This window comes from Plodia interpunctella, chromosome 1 (assembly GCF_027563975.2).
Source record: "Plodia interpunctella isolate USDA-ARS_2022_Savannah chromosome 1, ilPloInte3.2, whole genome shotgun sequence".
NCBI classification, from domain to species: Eukaryota; Metazoa; Arthropoda; class Insecta; order Lepidoptera; family Pyralidae; genus Plodia; species Plodia interpunctella.
This window is the reverse complement of record NC_071294.1, coordinates 4,658,909-4,680,429: the sequence shown is the minus strand read 5'-3', so window position 1 is coordinate 4,680,429 and position 21,521 is coordinate 4,658,909. Positions and strand designations below refer to the sequence as shown.

General features: G+C 37.9%; 1 protein-coding gene across 13 annotated transcripts in view; it reads left to right on the top strand.

Annotated features, from left to right (window-relative positions):
* The window catches only part of mbl (muscleblind), a 259,998-nt gene that overhangs the window by 186,560 nt on the left and 51,917 nt on the right, over positions 1-21,521 (top strand). For 11 of the 13 annotated variants that reach the window (XR_008404697.2, XR_008404698.2, XR_008404699.2 and 8 more), the window contains one exon: positions 8,539-9,206. Coding sequence is in view for 9 of the 13 variants with exons in the window: in XM_053744834.2 (XP_053600809.1) it covers positions 9,021-9,206 (186 nt within the window). In the remaining 4 variants the exon portion in view is untranslated. Of the gene's footprint in view, positions 1-648; positions 877-8,538; positions 9,207-21,521 lie in introns of those variants that run through there. The other 2 variants (XM_053744928.2, XR_008404700.2) reach the window with 2 other exon arrangements.

Here is a 21,521-nt window from a genome sequence, read left to right as displayed (position 1 = left end):
TAACCCTAGCCTAAAAGACGGATAATGCCGGCTGCTTTGCAAATGTGTTACAAAATTGCAAAAATCGAAAGCTTCGATTGTTCTCAAATGCCAGCCGCAAAAGCTTTCAAATTACTATGCCGATCAATTTTATTTTTTTGCGATCTATTTTTTCATCTTCATTAGGTTTAGTACTTTTGAATAATTTTTTTAAGAACTTGTCAGGATTATTACCACACTGAATCGATGAATGGCAATATTTCAGATTCAGTAATTAAGATGTAATTTTAGGTAGTTTCATAAATGTATTGGCATCGTGATGAGGACAACGAAAACTGGTGTTTCTAGTAACTGATCAAAATTTTTTGATTAATATTTTTCTTGATTGCAAGTTTTTACTTTCCGCGCATGGAGAAAAATATCTCTTCTGTTCAAGAAGTGGAAATAATCAGAGCAACACATTGACCGGCTAAAACTCTACACAATCGACGGGGCGCCGGGCGGGCGGAAGTGTGGCAGTGGCGAAAAGCTCGCAACTGCATGAGGAGAAAGGAAGCGGCGCGCCGCGCGGTGTGATAAGGCGGCCGGCTGGCGTCAGACGCGGGACGAAGGGCGACGCGCGGGGGAATGAGGCGCGGGGTGCGCGCGCAAGGCAGCCCCCTCGCCGCACCACTCGCCACCCGTCAGTCGCCTGCCGACTCTCGCTTGAGCTTGTTTGACTCGCGCCGCTCCGTGCACAGCACTCGTGCCCCGATCACGACGCGTGCCGCCCCGCTGTGGCCGCAAACGCGACCTCTACGCTACCGGCGAAATATTCTCCTAACTTTCGTGCAACTTCTCCATTTTTAACTTTCGGACTTATACATCCTTTACCCGGCTTGTTTTACCCCTCATCATGTAAGTGTTCTCATTCTATTAAATGCGTTACATTTTCGTCGAATTCGGAACTCGCGTCCAAGTGTGCCCGTGAATGTTTGTGAAAAAAGCTAGTGCATTTTTCGGTCGTGCATCAAATGCATCCATTAGTGTTCGTTGTTTGTGGACGGTGTTGAATCCCCAGCGATTTCCGAAATTCGACGGTAAAAGTTTCCAACAATAGGAGCGAGTGGCATGTTTGAACAGCCGGTGGTGGCCCCTTCCGCTCGCTCCGCGTGGTTGTCGACCACCGCATGCGAGCTTTCGCTTGGTACCCGCTCGGTGCAAGGGCCGCTGATCGCACGCCAACCATGCCCAAACGTCAAAGCTTTCCTCAATATTGCCTTTAATGTAAAAGTTACGCTAAGTAGAATTCTTTCCTAATCTCCTGACGAAACTTTCCTTTCTCATTACTCAACTCTTTCTAATATTGTGTTAGTAGTTCCCCGTGATTTGGTGTTGTTTCCTTCTTACAAACTTTTGTCACTTTTTATACACCACACATTTCAAGAAAGTTGTGTGAAAACAAAGTTTCTCTGAGTATCAGATTATTAAGTATTTTTACTAAAATGCTGTAATGTTTTTAGACATCATAACGTATTTTTCTAAAGTAAAGTTATATACGATGTAGAGATTTAATCAATCCTAAGTGTTTAACCAGTTTCCTCAGTGTGAGTTGTCTTTAGAAATTTTTCGTTATGCCAAGTGTAACAGTCGTGTCTTAAACTACAGGTCAGGTATTTTAAATTTTATCTATTAAGTAGATAATTTTATTTCTCCTCATTATTATTACATTTTTCTGCCCACTGCTGTGGATAGAATGATTCAAATTACCAAATAATTAAATTACCAAATTTCAAGAGTATCTGTTTACCAATTCACTGGTGAACATGTAATAAATATATATGATTCATCGATATGACAGATATATTCATTGGGCTCATAGTAAGAGTTATTCCCAATCCTAGACAGCAGTATCCCTAAAATAACACTTTATACAAACATTCGGTCAGTATTCTAAACATACAAATTCATCATCTTGTGGAATATTTGCGATTCCTTCATATTATACCTAACTAGTTACGTAAGCTTTAATCTTATCATCCAAAATGACATTGACGTCAAATTTGTGAAGATGATCGAATGATTTATATTTCACTGCTTCATCTGAAATATGATAATTAAAATAAATAACTGGCATATTGAAATCATAAACTGCATAAAATAATCTGATATAATTTCCTAAAATTACAGTAAATACAAATTACAGCTATTTTTTTCCACTATGTACTTATTTATCATTTCTTATTTATCAATACATAATGCCGCCCTGATTCGTAATTTAAGTAAATGATATATAGACTCAACTCTGATACCGAATGCTATTTGCAACAAACTAAAATTGCAATCGAGCAAATTCAAAAAATCGTATCATAATCGGTGATGTAGTCAATTTAAGTTTGATAAATAAATATAATAATACATACAAGTCAGCAATTTTGTGACATAGTTTCATGCTTCATTTTTATGGGGCCATCTTCACGCGTCATTTACAAAAAATCCCGTTTATTAGTTTTGTTAAGGTTTACAATGGTCGGGTTCGGGTGCGTCAACGCGGATAGCGAGGGTAACAGCTGGCTGGCTACCTGCTTCTGACAATACGTCAGTTGCTATTGCTAGAGCTCGCTTTATATAAATATAGTCAGTGAAAAAAAATAATGCATTTAGTAAATTTTGAAATTTGCATCCGCGGGGATGCAAATTGTTTTGTACTGTCGATTTAGTACCAAATATAATTTAACGAATTGGAATTGATTGGTGTGGTATTGTGGCATTTTATTGTATATTAATACTGTATAATGTCTGCGTTGTTGACTACTCATTGATTCGTTTGATTAAAGTATTGGTTTTAAAGGTATTCTCGTCGGGACGAGACACATAGTGGGAAACGGGACGACACGTAGCGTAAACGGGACGATACATGTAGCGAGAAACGGCACGGAACTTTGTCCCGTCCTACCGAATATGCGATTAAATGACTGAGATTTCACTATGTTCACGCGGGCAAAGCCGCCAAAAACTAGTTATTATTAAATTACATTGTTTTATCAACAAACTCAAATTTTGACTTTAGTGTTCTAAATTCGTGAAGATTTTTGTATATGCACATGTGATATTAAATTTTAATGCTAACAATCTACTACATAAAATGTCTTATGATGTTGAATTATATGACGACCTCGGTGGCGAAGTGGTAAAGTGCTTGCCTATGAACCGAGAGGTCCCGGGTTCGATCCCCGGTCGGGTCATGATGGTCAATCTTTTTCTGATTGACCCGGGTCTTGGATGTTTATCTATATATGTATATGTTATAAAATATAGTATCGTTGAGTTTGTATCCCATAACACAAGTATTGAACTTACTTTGGGGCTAGCTCAATCTGTGTGATTTGTCCTAATATATTTATTTATTTATTTATATTTCTTTCGTTTGAATTAAAATGTTCCTTAAGCATAATGATGATAGTGAGAAATTCGTGAATAAACCTCAATGCAAAAAAATGCACCAATGTTGCCATAGAATAACATAACAGGTCATGGCAGACCCAAAATGGCTGGCGATAAGGACAGCATTATCGGAATCAACTATCTTATCTGTGTGAAAATTAAACGGATGTGACACAGCTAAAGTTGCAGATTACGCCGCCAAATTAATCATTGATAAGACGCTATGGAACGCCTTTTGTTGTGTCAGGTTTCTTTACAGGAATATTATCTAAATTATAAATATTATATTCGTTTTCAAATTTCGCTTCAAACATTAATACAATGATGTGTGTGTATAATAACATAAGTCATGAATTTCAAGAGTTTTCTTTGTCGGCAAATACATAATTCTGTATAATGCAGGAACAATCGTCAACATACCTGGTTCAGTGTTGTGCCTTTTGTACGTTTTTGATGCGATCAGTTTTATGTTGGTGCACCGCCATTGCTGGCTCCGGGAGCACCATGCTCGATAAGGCGCGCACATTAACGAGCGCGTGGCACGATAGCGTCGGAATCGTGTAATTTGCGCCTCGTAAATTTAAGCCGTCGCAAATTTTTCGCCTCTCTTGCTAATTACCAGTCCAACGTCGTCCCCCGAGACTGCTAAATGTGCTGGGCGCATGTCCCGAATGCGAAAGTGGCACTAGTTGGGAACCGCACTCGTTAAACAATAGCCTTTGTTTTGGCTGGTGAACCTTTGCTTGCCCAACTAATATAATCATTCGCTGATTCGAAGCAATTGACGTATGTAAATATCGTATTAATTTACGATCAGCTTAATTCTTCGTTCTGGTACTAAAGTCAATATTTACTTAGCGTAAAACAAAATTATTGACAAGAATAAGGATTTCGAAAACTTAATTTAATTTATGTAAACTTCATCGACATTCAGTTATACTGACAAGGACATAAATTGATAAAGGCAAAGTTGTCAAATTATTCTCATCTAATAAAACGCAGTATTATCGCTCCCCTTCTTTGAATGCAATTAAAAGTCATTTTAACAAGTTTGAATAAAGTTTATCCAATATACTTATAACATTCTCATAATAACGTAAAAGTTAATTAAATCCAATGAAAACCAATAAAATGTTACAGAAATGGTTGTTAACTATTTTATCCTCATAAATATTATTATTAGATTTCCCCTTTAGAATTATCATGAGTCAAGTAACGTCCATGGACAGCCAATGTGTAACCACAAGCAGAATAACAAACGGTGACATCACTGCGAATTGGTCGTCGTATGCGAGACAAACACGCCAATAGTCGGTATAGCGCTATTTCTCTTTTATTCTCGAGACGGCAATATTTGTGATTTAAATACACTATTTCAAATACTAATAAGGATCTTACAAAAAAACCAAACATTCAAATGTATAATCGGTACCTATTTGTTCACACGGAGAAGGAGATAAATCTATAACATTACAATAGCAATCATATTACTTACTATATTATTATTGTCAAAAAGTAATTAAATTATTAACATTAACAGATTATCCACTTAGTACTAGCTTTTCAGTAGATACTCGTGCCCAATCAGGCGATTTCTATCTCCACGTTTAGCATTTTTAAAACCACATGAAATGTGACATGAAAATGTATATATGATGCAATTTATACATCATCCAAGTCACACTAATGGTACGAATAGAAGGTGAAGTCACAGGTTTTTGCAGTTACCACGTCTGCGGCCAACCGCGACTCCACAGCCCAAGGTCAAGCCACTTTCCGCAAATCTTTTCCATTACGGCGTGGCCTTGTGTCTGGCCACTTTTTGTAATCGTCTACCGCTCTATTTAATTATTGACCAAGCCCCGGTAACGATAAGAACATAGTGTGATAACAAAAGCGGTCACGTTGTGGCCACTATTTTGCAAACTCCACATTATCCACGCCATGCCTGAATCTTAATTCGTGACAATTTCGAGCTCGCAACCGCCTTTTCCTAGTTTACATAACAGGAAATGAAAAAAATAACTAGTTTAGAATTAATGAACATTCAAACATATACTTTTGTTTTTTTTTTTTGTTTACAAAGTCACTATTAAATTAGATTTAGTATAAATCTATATCTGTGAAGGTAACAACGAAACATACCTTTAAAAAATCAAGCTGCACATGTGCGACCTTACCCCGTTTTCAGTCCGGTTTAATTCAATAGAATTACAACAAAGCCTTCGAACGCATAATGCATTCACTTTCTGTTCATATAAAAATGTTGTTTTAATTTGCCTTTTTGTTGCTCTAGTTGGCGTTTTACGTTTAGGCCTAAAGGTCTATCAGCGTTATTATTAATTAATTAATGCTATCATCAAGTTATAAGTATAATAAAGTAGTTACTACAAAAAAAATATCTTATTACGTAGACAATGTGGCTGAATGTCATTTAATTTGTTCTCAGCGTCGTATTAACTATCCAGGAAGGCTCACTGCATTCCGATTGTCTTGATAGCTCAGTGGTAAGAGCGCCCTCCATCAAAGGTGGGAGACCCAGGTTCGAGTCCCGGTCAAGACCGTGGATGCTATGAGCATCTTGATCGTCATCTTGATTGAGATTTCATCAGTAATTTTTTTTGAAGACGCCATTAACTCAGCCGCGTTCTCTATATCTTGGAAATCTACATGATAAGTTGTTCGACGGTAACTTGATCGAATCGCCGATCTACAAAGACTCCGCTCAACTGTTTTTTCTCCCTCCACCTCCCCATCTTCGCTCCCGACCGCTCTCACGAGATTCTTATTTAGATTCGCTTCCGTCTGATTGCTCTTAGTAATCTTTTCACTAGGTTATTGAATGTCTTTCTCGTGCGTGTTGAGAAGTGCAGGAACCCAGACGATACCTTTCAGGAAAGACGCCGATATCCTTTGATGCCAGCATTCTCAATTTCTCGTTTAATGTGCAAAATAAAACGATGTCCATTTGCTTTGTACTCGCAGTTTGTTTGTGCTTGCGGCAGTAACTCTAACTTGCAGTTCTGTTTAGAATTTCGGTACATATTCAAGTCATAAAGTTAAATCGCGGAACATTTTCCTAATCAGAGTTTAAAACTTGCCGTGCAGAAACTATAAAAATAATGTAAAAATAGAAACATTTGAAAGATTTCTACTCGTGAAAAGTAAATAATAATATGTTTATTCAAAATGGTGATCTATGCTAATGCCAATAAATTTTGTCGTTGCGGTACATATAGAACATAACATTAGGATTTTTGGTATCTCTTGTATACTGTCTCTTTATAGCAAATGAATTCCTTTGACTTATAATAAATAAATATAATAAGAATAAATAAATATTACACATTAATGAACTCATGTCTTCCAACCTCAACTCGAAGTTTTAACACAATTCAACAAAATTTAAAATTAATCCGGTATTTTAAATCGGACTTCAGGGCAATTAAATAAGATAGTTATACGTTATTTCAAAAATATAACATCAAAATCAGTTTTCAAATAATTATAGAAAATATTTCACCGCAACACTGCGTAATCCTTTCTCGGATTGATAGACACTGCTGGCGTTTTATTTTTGTAGTTCTTAAGTCATACCGTTATTTAACATTGATTATATAAATCCAACTAAAATAGCCCCAACGATTTAATTGGAACCAAACAGAAGCGCGTTGTTTTCCACTCGAAACTGTGACGCCCGAGCGGCACGCGATAAAAACACCGTTGCATCCATGTTGAAAATAAAATTTGAAGATTTATGCACGATGGAGAGCGCGACGTTGCGTTGCCGCACACTGGGCTATTTTCAACCGGGTTATGCTTTAAATAGCACATTACGATAGGATTTGGTTTCACAAGTTTTTCCCTGTTCCCGGCCTCGGACTACGCCTACACCTAAAAATGTTCAGATATTTTTTCTGAAACTTCGGACCAAGCTCGTAATAGTTATGATATTAGATTCCGTATAGTTTCGTTTGTTGAATTTTTGTTGGAGTTAAGAATGGCAACACTAGCCGAATGTAGCATCTGTTGGTTTGGCGGACGTTATTACTGTGCGACACCTGTCCAGTAGCCCCCCTCCCCGCACCACTCAGCTGTCACCGCCTCGCCCCTAAATTTGAACACTGGCCACCATCCATTTGCTAATTAGCAACACAGGAAACAACTAAAGGTATACCTGTGTTGACCTGACTAAATACTCGTAGTACTTACTCGATGTAGTCCGTTTACGCTTAGGTTGATACATATTTGTTAGCTATACCCGAATGGTTTTATTGTAAATTCGTCAATAAAATAAATAAAAAATAATACCTGATGTCTTATTTGACTTTTGTTATATCAATTTATTATACTTATACTAGCTGCGCTCCGGGGATTCTTTCCCGTGGGAATTTCCGAGATAAAAATTACCCTTTATGTTATTCTAGGTTATACTTATTCTACCCAAAACCAAATTTAATAACGGTAGAAAAATCTACTACCACTACTAGATATACGAAAGTTATGTGCGAAAGTTCAGAGGATGTATCTGTATACATCCTCAGAAACTTTCGCATATAATATTAGTGGAATATTCATACATATTTATATAAGTATATTTCACTACTTAGTAGGTTATGATAATTTCGTTTGTATACCATTTGACATCTAGGTTAACTCATATAAAGAGCGATCACAACCAGCTATTTACACTTATGTGTAATCTAAAGGAAAACAAACATCGAATCAAAAATATAAGTATATTAATAAAAAATATGAAACAATAACAGTCAGGTACTTTGATAACATACGACCTAATAGAGTAGATAATGCTTACTGGTTCGAGATAACTTTTTTAAATAAAAGTAAGCCAGCGTTCATGAAAAAAATTCAGTTAACAGCTTCGGATACTTCCGCACGTTTTTCAGTTCTGCATCTTCTGCTGGCGAGTAACAAATGAGACTTCAAGGCTGTAGAGCCTTCAATATGCTACATGTGAGGTCGTCGGGGACAGAAAAGAGAGAGACTGTCCCCAGCGGCGCCACTGGCGCAGGCCTGAGAACGGCCACTGCGCGTGCTTGCTAACCCGGTAGCCGCTTGTGCTTGGCTCCGGGGCGGAACGCCCGGAGAATAACCAGTGTGTTTTGTTGTTCGCAGAGTTGAGCCCGCACCGCACCGGCTTGCTCGCTGACCGCCGAGCCGCTAATCTCGCTTTTTTCGCGCCCCAACGTCGCCCGCCAGAACCGCACCGGCTGCCGCCATGCTCGCGCACCAAGCACCGCTCGCCCTCTACTAAACTCAATCGTCTACAACGATAAGAACGCGTGTGATAATAATTTAATACTCGCCTAAATAAGCTTGCAACGTCGGTGTCTTTAAATCTAACTTTAATTGTAAGATTAATCTTATTAAATTTAATAACTACGTCCGTTATCTTCGCGTCCGCGCATCTGTTTGCAAGCGGTGCTGCGTCCGCGTGTGTCGTAGTGTTTGGTAGTGGTGCGCGAAAGCAGTACGCAGCAAGAAGTGAGAAGTGCATGCTAAGAGCGCGCAGGCGCGCTCACACCCCGCGGCCTATGCGCCGCACCCGCACAGTGTAACTGCGCGCGCCTTTTACCCCCTTGACTACATTGGCAACGATGGCCATGGTGAACATGAATAGCCTCCTCAATGGTAAAGACTCACGTTGGCTCCAACTGGAAGTGTGCCGCGAATTTCAACGGAATAAGTGCTCGAGGCCTGACACCGAGTGCAAGTTTGCACATCCTCCGGCAACCGTAGAAGTGCAGAATGGAAGAGTCACCGCATGCTACGACAGTATTAAGGTAAGTGTTCTTAATTCCTGTTTCTTTCAAAAATAATTTCTTTCAGATATTTTTTTCTTTTTCCTGCACTGATTTAACTTTAAAACGAGAGTCTTAAAAGTGCATGAGATTTTCCAAAAACATACTTATTACCGCTGCGATTTTCCGGGTGAACTGTAGAAGCAACCCCTCGGCGACATTTCGCCGCCGCCATTCGCTCGACCTCAATACCAAGGCTAGCTTGGAATTGGTGACGTCACCGCCGCCGCGCCGCCGCCGCCGTCTGCTATTGTATGAGAATTGGCAGAGTTAAGTATTAACATATCGTAGGACAATGACTCCGTTGCGGCTTATTATTCTCATCAATCAAACATGTGCAAATAGTTGGCTGCCTCTTGTTTCTCTAATTCCATTGAAATTAGCTGCGGTCCATAATACGTTACATAAATTAATAGTTCCACTGATATCGCTATCGCCGAATTTTGAGTATAATATATTCGAATAGTCGGGTAATGTTACAGTATGGTCATTTTGCGCTTGCATTACGTGATAGGTGGAGCGTTATCAGCGCACTGGAACGTCGTGATAAGGAATATGTATTTTGGGCGAACAACAACAACACATGATAAAAATTATAACTGACATGTGAAAACGCCACTGCGGTGTGATATCGCCAGAGCCAGAAGCTTGTGATATTTCATTGATTTGAAGGTTTTAATTGTATTACTTTATTTTTGTGAGAATATACATAAATAAATTATTTCACTTTTGGTTCACTTTAGTGCTAGTTGTGTTATTCTTGTAAATGTAAATGGTTCTATTTGTCATCAATGAATCAATGTATTAATTGTGTACAAAATCACCACCAACTATATGAACGCACCTTACTGAAACATCATCGATCATTATCTTCACAAGACAATGATCAGATTTATCCGATGAATGTATAGTCATCAATTAAATCAAATCATCTCGTATGCAATGCAAGAGAACAGTAAAACTCTTTCATCCAATTTCTAAAATTCCATTTCACAAGTCCACAAATTCGACAAATCGTTTCCTAAACAAAGAAATTGAGATAAATAAAAGGCACTTTCTCATTTCTTAATATTTCCCTTCGTATTTTCCTTTGATGCTCGGCTGAATAACGCGATCAAGAGATAAAACGCACTGGGATCGGGACGGGCCCATTCGCTCGACTAAAAATTCTTCGTGTATAGTCTTTCTATTATATATTCACTTTACATTTACTTATGTATATATTTTATAGTTACCTTCGCTTGCCACATATTGCCGTGGGCGGAATGGCACACGCTGTCCAACGCAGACTGTTAAAAAATCTATTCACCAACCATGTTTATTTCAGTACCTCTCACGTTCGCCGGCAATAAGTCACTGGTATTGCTTTTTTTTCATATTCGTATTGGCAATATTCCACGTCCCTCGTTGTCTACTATGTATCAAAATATTTGGGTATATTTCACATTTATCTGCAATTTTGATTATTTCCAAATCTGCTTTTGTAAGATGCGTATAGCGTTAGGTAATTCGCCTAAAGGCAGGCATCATGTTGTCCGACACGTTGAACAATGGTACGGCGTACAATGTGCGGGCTTTGTGAGTCGTGGTATCTGCATCGTTGAATATCCCATACAATGCCTGTACGATGCGCCGCAGCCGCGCTATCCACACGTCTGACGCCGCCGATGATGGTTATCTTATTATCTTAACCTTATTCATACTGATTTATAGTATCCTCTAGTTATTTCTTCTCCGTGTATTTATAAAATCTTTCAACATTGTTAATCACGTGATCGAAGTTTTGTTCATATTCGTCGGTTTTCTTCATATCTTGCGGAGTGGTTTTTTATTGAAGCGTTTTCTCAATTTGTTTTAAGAATAAGAAACATACAATTCAGTAAAAAGCGGAATCGATGTTTGAAATGGATTTTCGGGCCATTGCCCATCCTAATACTCATTAGTATATAGGTGAAAGATTGAAATTATGCCAAATATGGAAGGCACGAAAATAATATTGCATAAGTTTTTTCGAAAAAGTCATTTTTGACGCAAGTTTTTATTGTTGCCAGAGAGGTCTTATTGCATTCAATGTGTGACAAAAAATCATTTTCATACAGTAAACCGTTGTGGTGTTCCTACGTCTTCTTGGGTGTTCTTGGGTGCACCATGAGGACTTATCATAATTAATGCATTGTCATCCTAACTAATCGTGTATACAAAATTTCTGCTCAATCGAATGATGAATACTCAGTTGAAAATATCTGCTTCAAAATTGAGTTGCAAGATTCCACCGGAAACGACATGGAGACATATATAGTTACATTGCAAGTAACCAAGAAATAAAAGAAAACCTAAACAGAGATGGGTGGATTGTGTCAAATAGTATTCATGAGAAGAAAGCGAGTGCCGAATAAAATGGCAAGCGAAATAAAAAAGGAAACAAAAAGAACATATATATATATAATGACCGTAGATAACAGCTAAATTACATAAATATAGGTACCATCAATGTACCACCGTAAGTTGCCTCCGGCTAAAATCTGCCGGTAAAACCACACATAGAACAGACTATGGCTGTAGAAAACTTTATGTAATCCCAATAGAATGTGAAATATTATGTTGCTACAACACTAATCTGTACTATAAAAAGCATCAGAGCGAGCAATGCAGGCTGCTTATACTGTTGACCGGCGATAGAGCGTCCAGATATTTAACTGAGAGGATGAAAAAGTAAACAAGGACTTTGTGCAGCGCTTTGAAACGCTCGCCGCGGCCGCTCCACTCTCGTCTACCTAATCGTGTAAAGTGTAATCTCTATTTTTTGGAGTATATATACGAATTGCTTTTGTGTTTCTTTTAATATATATTAGCATTTATTGCTTTGAATATTAAAAGCATTGGTATTTGAAATAGCTTTTACCTTCTTTCTTTGGTTTTTGATAGTCTTACAATTTATTTATTTTTTTCTTTATAAGGGAAATAGGTCGTTAGAAAAGGAAAATTGGGGTTTATTCAAATTGCTTTGGTAACCTTGTAATTCAGGTAAATCGAGAAGAAATGGTGATTTATTGCTGAGATTAATTAGATGAACTGTATTTCCTTTACATTTATCACGTCGTTATCGCAGATAAACGTGATTAAACGTCGGCTCATAAGATTGACAGCTGCTAACATAGCAACCCCATCCGATTGGCAAACAGTGCTCCGCTAATAGCGCCATTCTCGAATGCTCTGAGCTGCGAGCCTACGTGAAAGTTGTCACCGACGTAATCGACGTCTAATCAAACAAACCCGCCGCGAGTCCTGCTGCTGCGCCCTGCACCCCTTCCTCACCCCCGCGTCACGCGAAACGTCTCCCGTGATTAAGCCTTCAATTACGCTATATGACGAGGGGGTCATATTTGATTAGGCTTCGTGTTGTGTTGATTAAACCGAGCTTATTGCCTTATTCAGTTACCCAACCATACGTGTCATACCTGTGGAACGATTAGCGATATTGCCGAACCGGATTTTGAATTTTAATATCTCTACGCCTCCTTTAACATATTACCGATGATATTCAAAATTTTCATGATTCACTTGACCACTTGTCAGACGCTATTATGCAAACTTGTTTTGGTTAGATGTGAACTTGTAACTAGGATTTAAGTTTTCATTTATTATTATTACCGCCATATCTCTTTCTTCTTTTCGTGGAAGTTCGTGATTCAATAATATACATTTTACACCACACAATAAGTCGTAGATATAATATGTGTTCAGTATAGCCCAAAAACAACAACTGTCTAATAACTTCAATTTTCCTTATTCCGATTCTTGCCAAGCAAGATAAATTTTTATGTTTGGATCGGCTTACGTTTGCCGCATCAACCACATATATTTTCATGAATTGTTTTACTCGACAGCAATATGTATTCAAGACGTTAGCAATAGCAACACCATTATCATTGCTTGTTTTTTTTTTTTCAAATCATATTCACATGTGAAAGCCACAGATTGAGAGATATTGTGAAAGGCGCTAGTGAAAATGAACGTGGGTTTATGATACTCCGTCGACTCTGCCCTTAGTGGGTGTGATGAATGCACCGTCGTCGTCTGTATGCAAGAGACGAACAACACAACTTGCAGACTTGGCGAACCATTATAACTTGTCCTCCCACTCGTTCACTTTCTTATCTGTTTCCTCTTTCAAGTATATACCCACAAATACATATTGTAGTTTTTGCTTCACAGAAATAACCATTATTTATGACAACAAAACGAAAGCCACAATATTATGTAACCGGAGCAGACCAAAATTAGCCAGCAAAGTGGCACACCGCCATCCTTACTTCTTGGAAAGTATAAATTGCTTCCAGCAATTCACTCGACGCACTCGATATTGCAAAACTTTCTTGCTGTGTATTTTTTGTTTTGTTTCATCGAAAAATATACAGGATTTCCTTCTTATCGTCGGTGAACATTGTTTTTACAATCAAAAATTTCATCTGTTTATTCCTATTAAACTTAAACATAAAAATCCCTTTGACAAAGTGCAATCGTTAAATTCAGCCGATTCGCAAATGGACGAAACTAACTCTGGAGAGCAAAGGCTGACGTTTAACGTCTGAGGGTTTCAGAAGCCGTCCGCCAAGTGTTCCTCTGCGAACAGTCGGAGCGTTTAAAGCTGCCTATTCTATTTCTACAAGCTGCCAGTGTTCCAAACTTGAGCCTTGCCGCTATGTAGTTGTTGCACAGGTTGCGAACTTTTCGGGCAATTGAATCCCAGCATCTCGGATTCCTACCTCGTCTTAAATGCTATCAATCATATCATATGCTATCATTCATGCTGTAACGTAACTCTGTATTATAAGTATGACTACATGCCCTTTTGGTTTATTTCCACTAAAGAAGTCTATGAAATCGAATACAAAAAATATTAGTAATGAACCCCACAATAATGGTACTCTTGTTAAAGCTTGAATTGTATTTCACGCTCAAGTCAAAAATCCCGAATGCACCATTCCTCTCGACCGGTTGTTTTCCGGCGTTCATTAACTTTGCAGCGCGGCCATCGCTGTAGCGCACTCGCCTCGCGTGCTATCGTTTGCATTAGTTTTAAAAATCACTTAATCTGACCCAGATTGAACGCCAGCGTGCCTCAAGTAATTGCTGCATAAATTGTCGTTCTCCATTTTAATTGTGCTAACTATTTAATATCGTTTATCATTTTGGAAGTTCGTTTTGTTAAAGTTAGTAGTACTTTTATTGATCTTTGTTTTGTTGAATTTATTTTTACCTGTATAATGATGAGATTATATTCCGCTCCCATGAATATCTTAGTTTAACTCATGCAAAATGACTTACTATTTATAATATTCTATATTTATTTAATGTTTCTCAATTATTACTATTAATATCCAATACATATCCAGATTAGTTACGCAGTTTGAATAACAGGATTTAATAAGATTCTCAACTTTCACATTGCAAGATAAGTGGGGTATCACGTTCCGTTCGTTCTTGAATTTCGCCACTCTCCAAACTGCAATCACACACTTCTGCAGTTGCAGACTATTTGTATTGCCAGTAGGTTAACGTTGGGGCATTTCAAAAAGTGTAATTACTTCATATCCACCAAGATACAGGCACGCTTGATTCTTGGGTAAAATCTGCGGAATTTGATTCAATTTAATTTTCGATCCAAGCACCAATAAATTCCAGCGCTCCGAAATGTTAGTGTGTTCACTCACTATGTTTTGCTTTCTAAAAACGTCAGTCTCTAAATTTAATCTTTCCACCGAGCGTAGAGCGCAGATGAAAAATACTGTCGTGCCGTGTCCATTAGGTAATGTATATTTTTAGATGGTGCTCCTACTTCATTAACTTAATTACACTTACAGCAAATACTTCTTAGGCAGAATGCTTTGGATAAAACTTTAATCAAAAGAACTTTTAGAGTCGATATCAATTAATTACAAATACGTTAAGTAATTTAAACTACGTTTGTGGCTGCTGTTAGGTCAGTCATAAATGTAGAACAATTTCGCCTTATAGGATGGAAATTGGACATCTACTCATTCTAGCATTTCTAGAGTCGTCAATAAAAAATACCACGAATCGTTCGCGAATGAGGAGGGGTGGAGTACGGCGCATTCCTACATGCCGCGCATTTCCATCCGATATTGCGCCGCCATTATGCCTTGCTTCTCGGCCCCCAGCCCCCGATCTTCAACCCGCCGCCCTTTAATTAAACGGTGAGGCCCGAGAGACACGTCTCCACCAACAACGTGGAAAATCACGTAAATAGCTCAAAAGTTACTCCGCGCCCTCTTAGGTCCACTACATTGATAAGAAACTTCTTAACTTATTTGTTATTCTGTTTGCAAGATAAATACTGTAAGGCAAGACCTGGGAATGTTTCCTTTTCATTAAAAAAAAACTACACTATTTGATTCAATTTGAAATGTTCTATTCATTGTACTATTTACACTAAAGGACGAGCTAGAAATTAACTAGAAATGATTTATACTGGTCGTTATGATACTATGGATGAAATTATACTGTAGACGTTATGATACCATAGACCTTATGCACCGGAACATCAATTATTTATATTTTTTTTATGTGTGGGAGAGACTGCTTTCCTAGGAAATGACTTTGCAAAAATTGCTTGTCAAATTCCAAGGCTTGGCTAGGTGAAATGGTTGGCTAGGTGAAACAATGCATATAATTCAACGTTAATTAACCTCCTTTCACAACACATCGGCGTAATAAAATGAAGAGTGCTCCGACAGGGCTCGTAATGGCGCTGGCGAGGCCTCGACGTCTCGGGTATCGGGCGTAATGAGCGCGACTTATCTGTGCTCATTTGCATGCGAAGTGTATCAGCCTCGACCTTGGCACCTTGCATTATGCCATACGCGCCGAAATCTACGCCGCTGCTGCCGGCGCGTCGGCCGCCTGCTTACGTCACCTCACGTAACACGCGTTCAGCAGCTGCTGGTGTGATAGCGAAAGCCAGCCCTACAATATAGCATTGAAAGGTATAGGATTCCTCTACTTAGTCTTAATCTTAACACAAATTGGTAAAAAAAAGAATTATAGGCTAGTTGAAAAAGAATTGTTTTGATGAATATTAATAGAAACACTAGTAAAAAGTAACATATATTATATTAATAGAAACATCAGTAAAATATTACTGTAATAATGACAATATTTTCATAGATATGACAGAGATATAATTACACATTTTTGGACTTAAATGCTTCCTAGGTACTAAATGACACGAACAAGTGACGTCACAACTTGCTAAAATGTTCGCAACGAAAGATGTTTGTTTGACAGCTACATTAACTATTACGTTTTATGGTGATGATTTTTTAATAAAAGTTGTTACCAAATTTTAGCTTTCTAAGATGGTTAAGCTTATTTTTATAATTTCATACTTTTTGAAAATGGTCTTTCCTTTGATTTACGACATTCACGACATTCGATCGAGTGGTCCTATTCTAGGTGTTAGAAAATTTTATTTTTTTATGATGGTTATTTTTATAATTTCATACTTTTTGAAAATGTTCTTTCCATCAAACTATGATTCACGACATCTACGAAAGGACATGAAGTGGTCCTATTCTAGGGCGGAACCACACACCGACTGGTTATTTACAATAACTGGAGCTAAATTCTGTCATAACTCAGCATGACCTAAATGAGCCTATATTTTTTTCTATTAGAACAATGAGCCATTTAAAACATCACTTTCTTCAGCTTTTACCAAGATGGTATCGGCGACCGCTCGTATACTCTCAAAGCAGATCTTTATCTACACTTAAATCACTATGGCGTCGCGGCGTCGTCTCTGAATAACTCAGATCGACAAGCAATCGCTTTGCAAAAGTGCATTTTCAGCCGGAGGCGAGACTCTGGCTCCATGCGCCACGCTTTTGCCCCATCGACGCTTTACATGACAATTGCTATGTCCCTAGGGTGGATGTCGCGGCTCTCGGCTGCTACACTGCCGTTCCTATATCGACGACCTAACTTCTGCAATTTTACGAAAATTATTGTTGCTTTAAACATTGTTTACTTTGCTTTTGTTGCCCAAGTGAAAGTCATTCGCATGTAAGTGCTATATCTTAAGCGAGTGAAAGGTGTGAAAGTCGAGCGAAATATGTTACGGAATCATGCAATTGTTATAATCTAGAAAAATGTGTAGCGGTCAATAATGGGAAAATACGCGGAGGCTTCATCGTTCTTCTCAACTCTGTTTGCATAATTGAATACGTTCTCTAGTCGCGTCACGCGCGCTCCTCCCGACTTAGCATCCCTAATTGGCCTACGTATTATTTGCCAATTAAAGTGAATTCTCATCGCAAACGTGACTCGAAACCTGTATGATTTCATGGTAGTGATTCTCTCCCTTGGCGGTTCACCTATTATAATATCTGTGCAAATAACAATCACCAAATACAGTCTCTGAAACCGAGACTGTCACTGAGTCGATATTGATTTATCGAATCCTTAACACGATGACGTTCCTAGGCAAAAATAGACTGTGATATAATAAGTTTTATTGTGATGTAATCTTTCTTTGTTCGGTGTACAAAACAAAATATTCCTCACATTCACTGAGTTGATCGGTGTGTAAAGCTGTAAGTAGCAATACGCTCTGCAGACAAACTTTATTTGGGTAAACAAGTGCGAATAAACCTTTTCATGATATCGGAGGGGCAACCTAAAGCGCAGTCGTCGTTGGAAATTCAAGGCCAGTGCCTTAAAGAAATCGAGTTCCTGATCCATCCGGGAATGCCTCTCGCTCGCTCCAGGCGGAATGCGTGCAAAATAAACAAGTCCGACCGGTCCGGTTGCGCGACGTGCACTTCGCCCGCTCCTCGGTTGGTTCAGATGTTTTTTAGAAGTTTACCATATGATTGTAGGGATTATAGCTATATTATGATAATCTTATATATGATTGTAGATATATAAGATTAAAGATAAAATACTTGTTACCTTTAAATTGGGTATATGATTTCTAAACCGAAAAGCGTCGCGCCACTTATCGGTTTAGAAATCGAAATCGAAAAATTCATGTTATCTTACTACACCCCCGTAACCCCGCACCCTCCTTGGGATATTTCGTGATTTTTGCTGAACCTCCCCCCATTTCAAGCTTCAGGTAATTAATGAACGACCCCTTATTTACGAATCTATATTTTAATGCGTTTTTCTTTACGATCTCTTCTATTTATCTCTTACTTTTTTTCTCAAATTGTACATTTTACTCTGTAAAGTAATGTGACCAATACGAAAATCTAGAAATCAGAAAAAAGTGATGGAGTATTTCAGAATTTATTTTGAAATACATAATCGAATGATTTAATCAATTTTTGCAAATGTATATCTATCAACGTAAATATTTTTTTGTGTTAATAGAGAGTAATGATAAACCTTTAACTTATTCGAAAGACTGCAAGGGGTTTAAAATTACCACTATAGCCCAAATACCTATATGCTTTGTCATAAATAATTTATCAAAATGTAAACGTGACTATTTAGCATCAAATATTTATGTATTATACCGCGATCAATAATAGTTTATGATTTCTAGAAGCTAATAGATTTTCATTTATACCTTTTTAAACAACAACTTTATGTTTTTCTTTTAACTATCTCGGTGACTAGGTATCTCGATGACTTTCTTTTAAAGGTCTTATAAATTATTGAACTAAGAAAATGTTTTTCACTTTACAATAACTACATCTTTGAAAAATAATAATTGATTATATTGTTATCGTATAATAATTTATATAATAATGTAAAACCCACTTAAGAACAAACCGTAGTTAAATATTTGTCAAACTATTTTCTATTGCGAATAGTTTCCTAAATTGAATTATTTCAACTCAATTTAAGTAACCTGCTTAAGCTCTTATCTTGTTTTCGAATGGATCCAGTTTAATGACCTTGTGATCGTTTCCGTAATCTCGATATTAAAATCTGGACCCAGGATAGTATTCATGCTCTGATCATTTGTTTTTTACGGTTCTTATGGAGGACCGTAAAGTAAATAGACAGTTTTGTCTTTTTTTATTATTTAAACACAATCAGTTGTACTAAGCATATCTTCTCTCATTGTCATTGATAGATTGATAATTTTTTGTCAATTAAGTTGCATTCTACCTGAAGGTAAACTTTTTATTAATTAAGTTTCTGTAGCGCAATAGGAACAGCATGAATTAAAGACAGACGTAGCACAGTGGAGTTTTTGTCGGCAGGTTCGTTAGGCAGCGCGAGGTGGCATGGCTCCACTGCAGCACCTACTCGTGCTCAAGTGCGCTCCTCCAACTCTTTAACTGCCTACATGAAGGACACTTCACAATGCACTCTCCTATTATAAACTGCGCTTTTAATGGCTCGTGCCGATTTTAATTAATTTCGCTGCTTTACTGAAACACGTTGTACCAGGTTTAGTACAGTTATAATGTGTGCGCTTATTGCACGAATCTTTTTTTTTAAGTGACTGAAATGTCTCGATTCGAAAAAAATTCGTATTGTTCGTTTCGCTTTGCGCAGACTGGAGTTGAAACTTCCAGTTTCATATCAGTTACATTCATTGCCATAAGTTGGTTAAACAGAGGTGTGCTACATTAATTCTAAGACCACATGTTAGTAAAATGTGAATATGTTCTAGAACTAAATAGATTTTTTATTAATTGCTTATGCTTATCAGATACTTTTATTACATACACAATACTGACATAAGCACACAAAGCCCGGCTGTTCATTCGCCTAGCACAGTAAACTCAAATTCTAGCGATAATCCCTTTAGTTTGCAATAGGTTGACCGCTCCGGCTGCAGGCAGCACCAACAAAATCTATTAAGTGCGCCAGCTCGCTCTATCGCAGCGTGCTATAATGCAGGCATTGTAGCGTTTGCTGCGGCTCACAACTAAACGTTCTGGTGTGCTCCACGACCGCGGATTACCACACGCACAATATCCACCAAATTGGATAATACACTTAAAATACAATCGCGCTATGAACGCGCCGTAATCTAGTGACGCGGCTGCCGATGAGCATATTAATTTGTCGCGGGAATAGGATTAGCGGGCGGCAGGGAGGCAGGGCGCGGGTGCGTGATACGATCACCGGCTTACATTGTTGGTGTAAAATACAACCGCTCTTGTAATGGCCCATCGATTATATTTCGTCATTAACGTCGTTCGTTTTTTCGTCGATAACGCTGTAATATGATTGTTACATACATAGGAATACTGATGTATTCCTGACAAAAATACCCTTCTATAATTTAAGCTACTGGACTAGACTTACTCCAACCCGGGGTATATCTTTTGTTTTTCTTTTAACTAGGAAATTTCGGGGTAAAAATTACCCAGCATTGCTAGACGTCCGATTTTTAACTTTTTAACTCTAGAATTACTGTTTAGCACGGGCCAGCTCTGTCCCGCTTTTTCGGATATGCGCAGGCAGAAGCAAAAAAAAAACACGACATCAGCATACTTTTTTGAACAAATGATAAATCTATAAAATGGGTAATTTAAATTTTTTTAGCTATTTGTGATTTCATTTAAAATATTTAAAAAAATATTTACGTATTAATTTGCGTTTTTTTTTTCTATTTTTCGCGTGCATGATTGAGTCTTGTGAATAAAATCCATGTAAAAGTGATTTTTGCACGACGGCGGCTGTCGCTGGTTATGGAATGTGCGCATATCCTGAGCGGTAATATTTCTTACTTTGACAGCGCGATCGTCTACCGCCCCTCACCCCTTCGTCTTGCAACTTTCGAGGCGTCGCATCACTGTTACGCTTTGCGAAAAGTTTTAAACTGTACACTTTAGGTTCTTTATTGTCTTCGCGGGACTATTATGTCTGTGTAAAATTTAAACATCCACTTTTATCTTTTAACCAACCAAAAACGATAGAAAATTGTTTTTGCAAAACATGGAACAAACATCAGAAGGATTATTGCGACTTTCAAAAATATACATTATCTTTTCTGTATTCTTAACTGACTACAAGTATGCAAATTTACATTTTGCTTGAGTAGTTGAAGCCTAATAACAAAGGAAATCTTTAGTTTTCTATAAGAACATCATTACGTGTTCAAGTTGTACGAATGAACATCTGTTCGTAATCTCCTAGGCTGGCAACAAGAGACCGGCCGTTACTTATATCTCTGCAATGCGCCTCGATACAGGTTTTTCAGAAAGCTCCGCCCTGTGTCCTTTTACGCTCCTCCTTTCGGTTCTTTCATAGCTTTACTTGTTGAACAGACACGTGAGTTCTTTTGAACCGCGGCTCTTATGATTC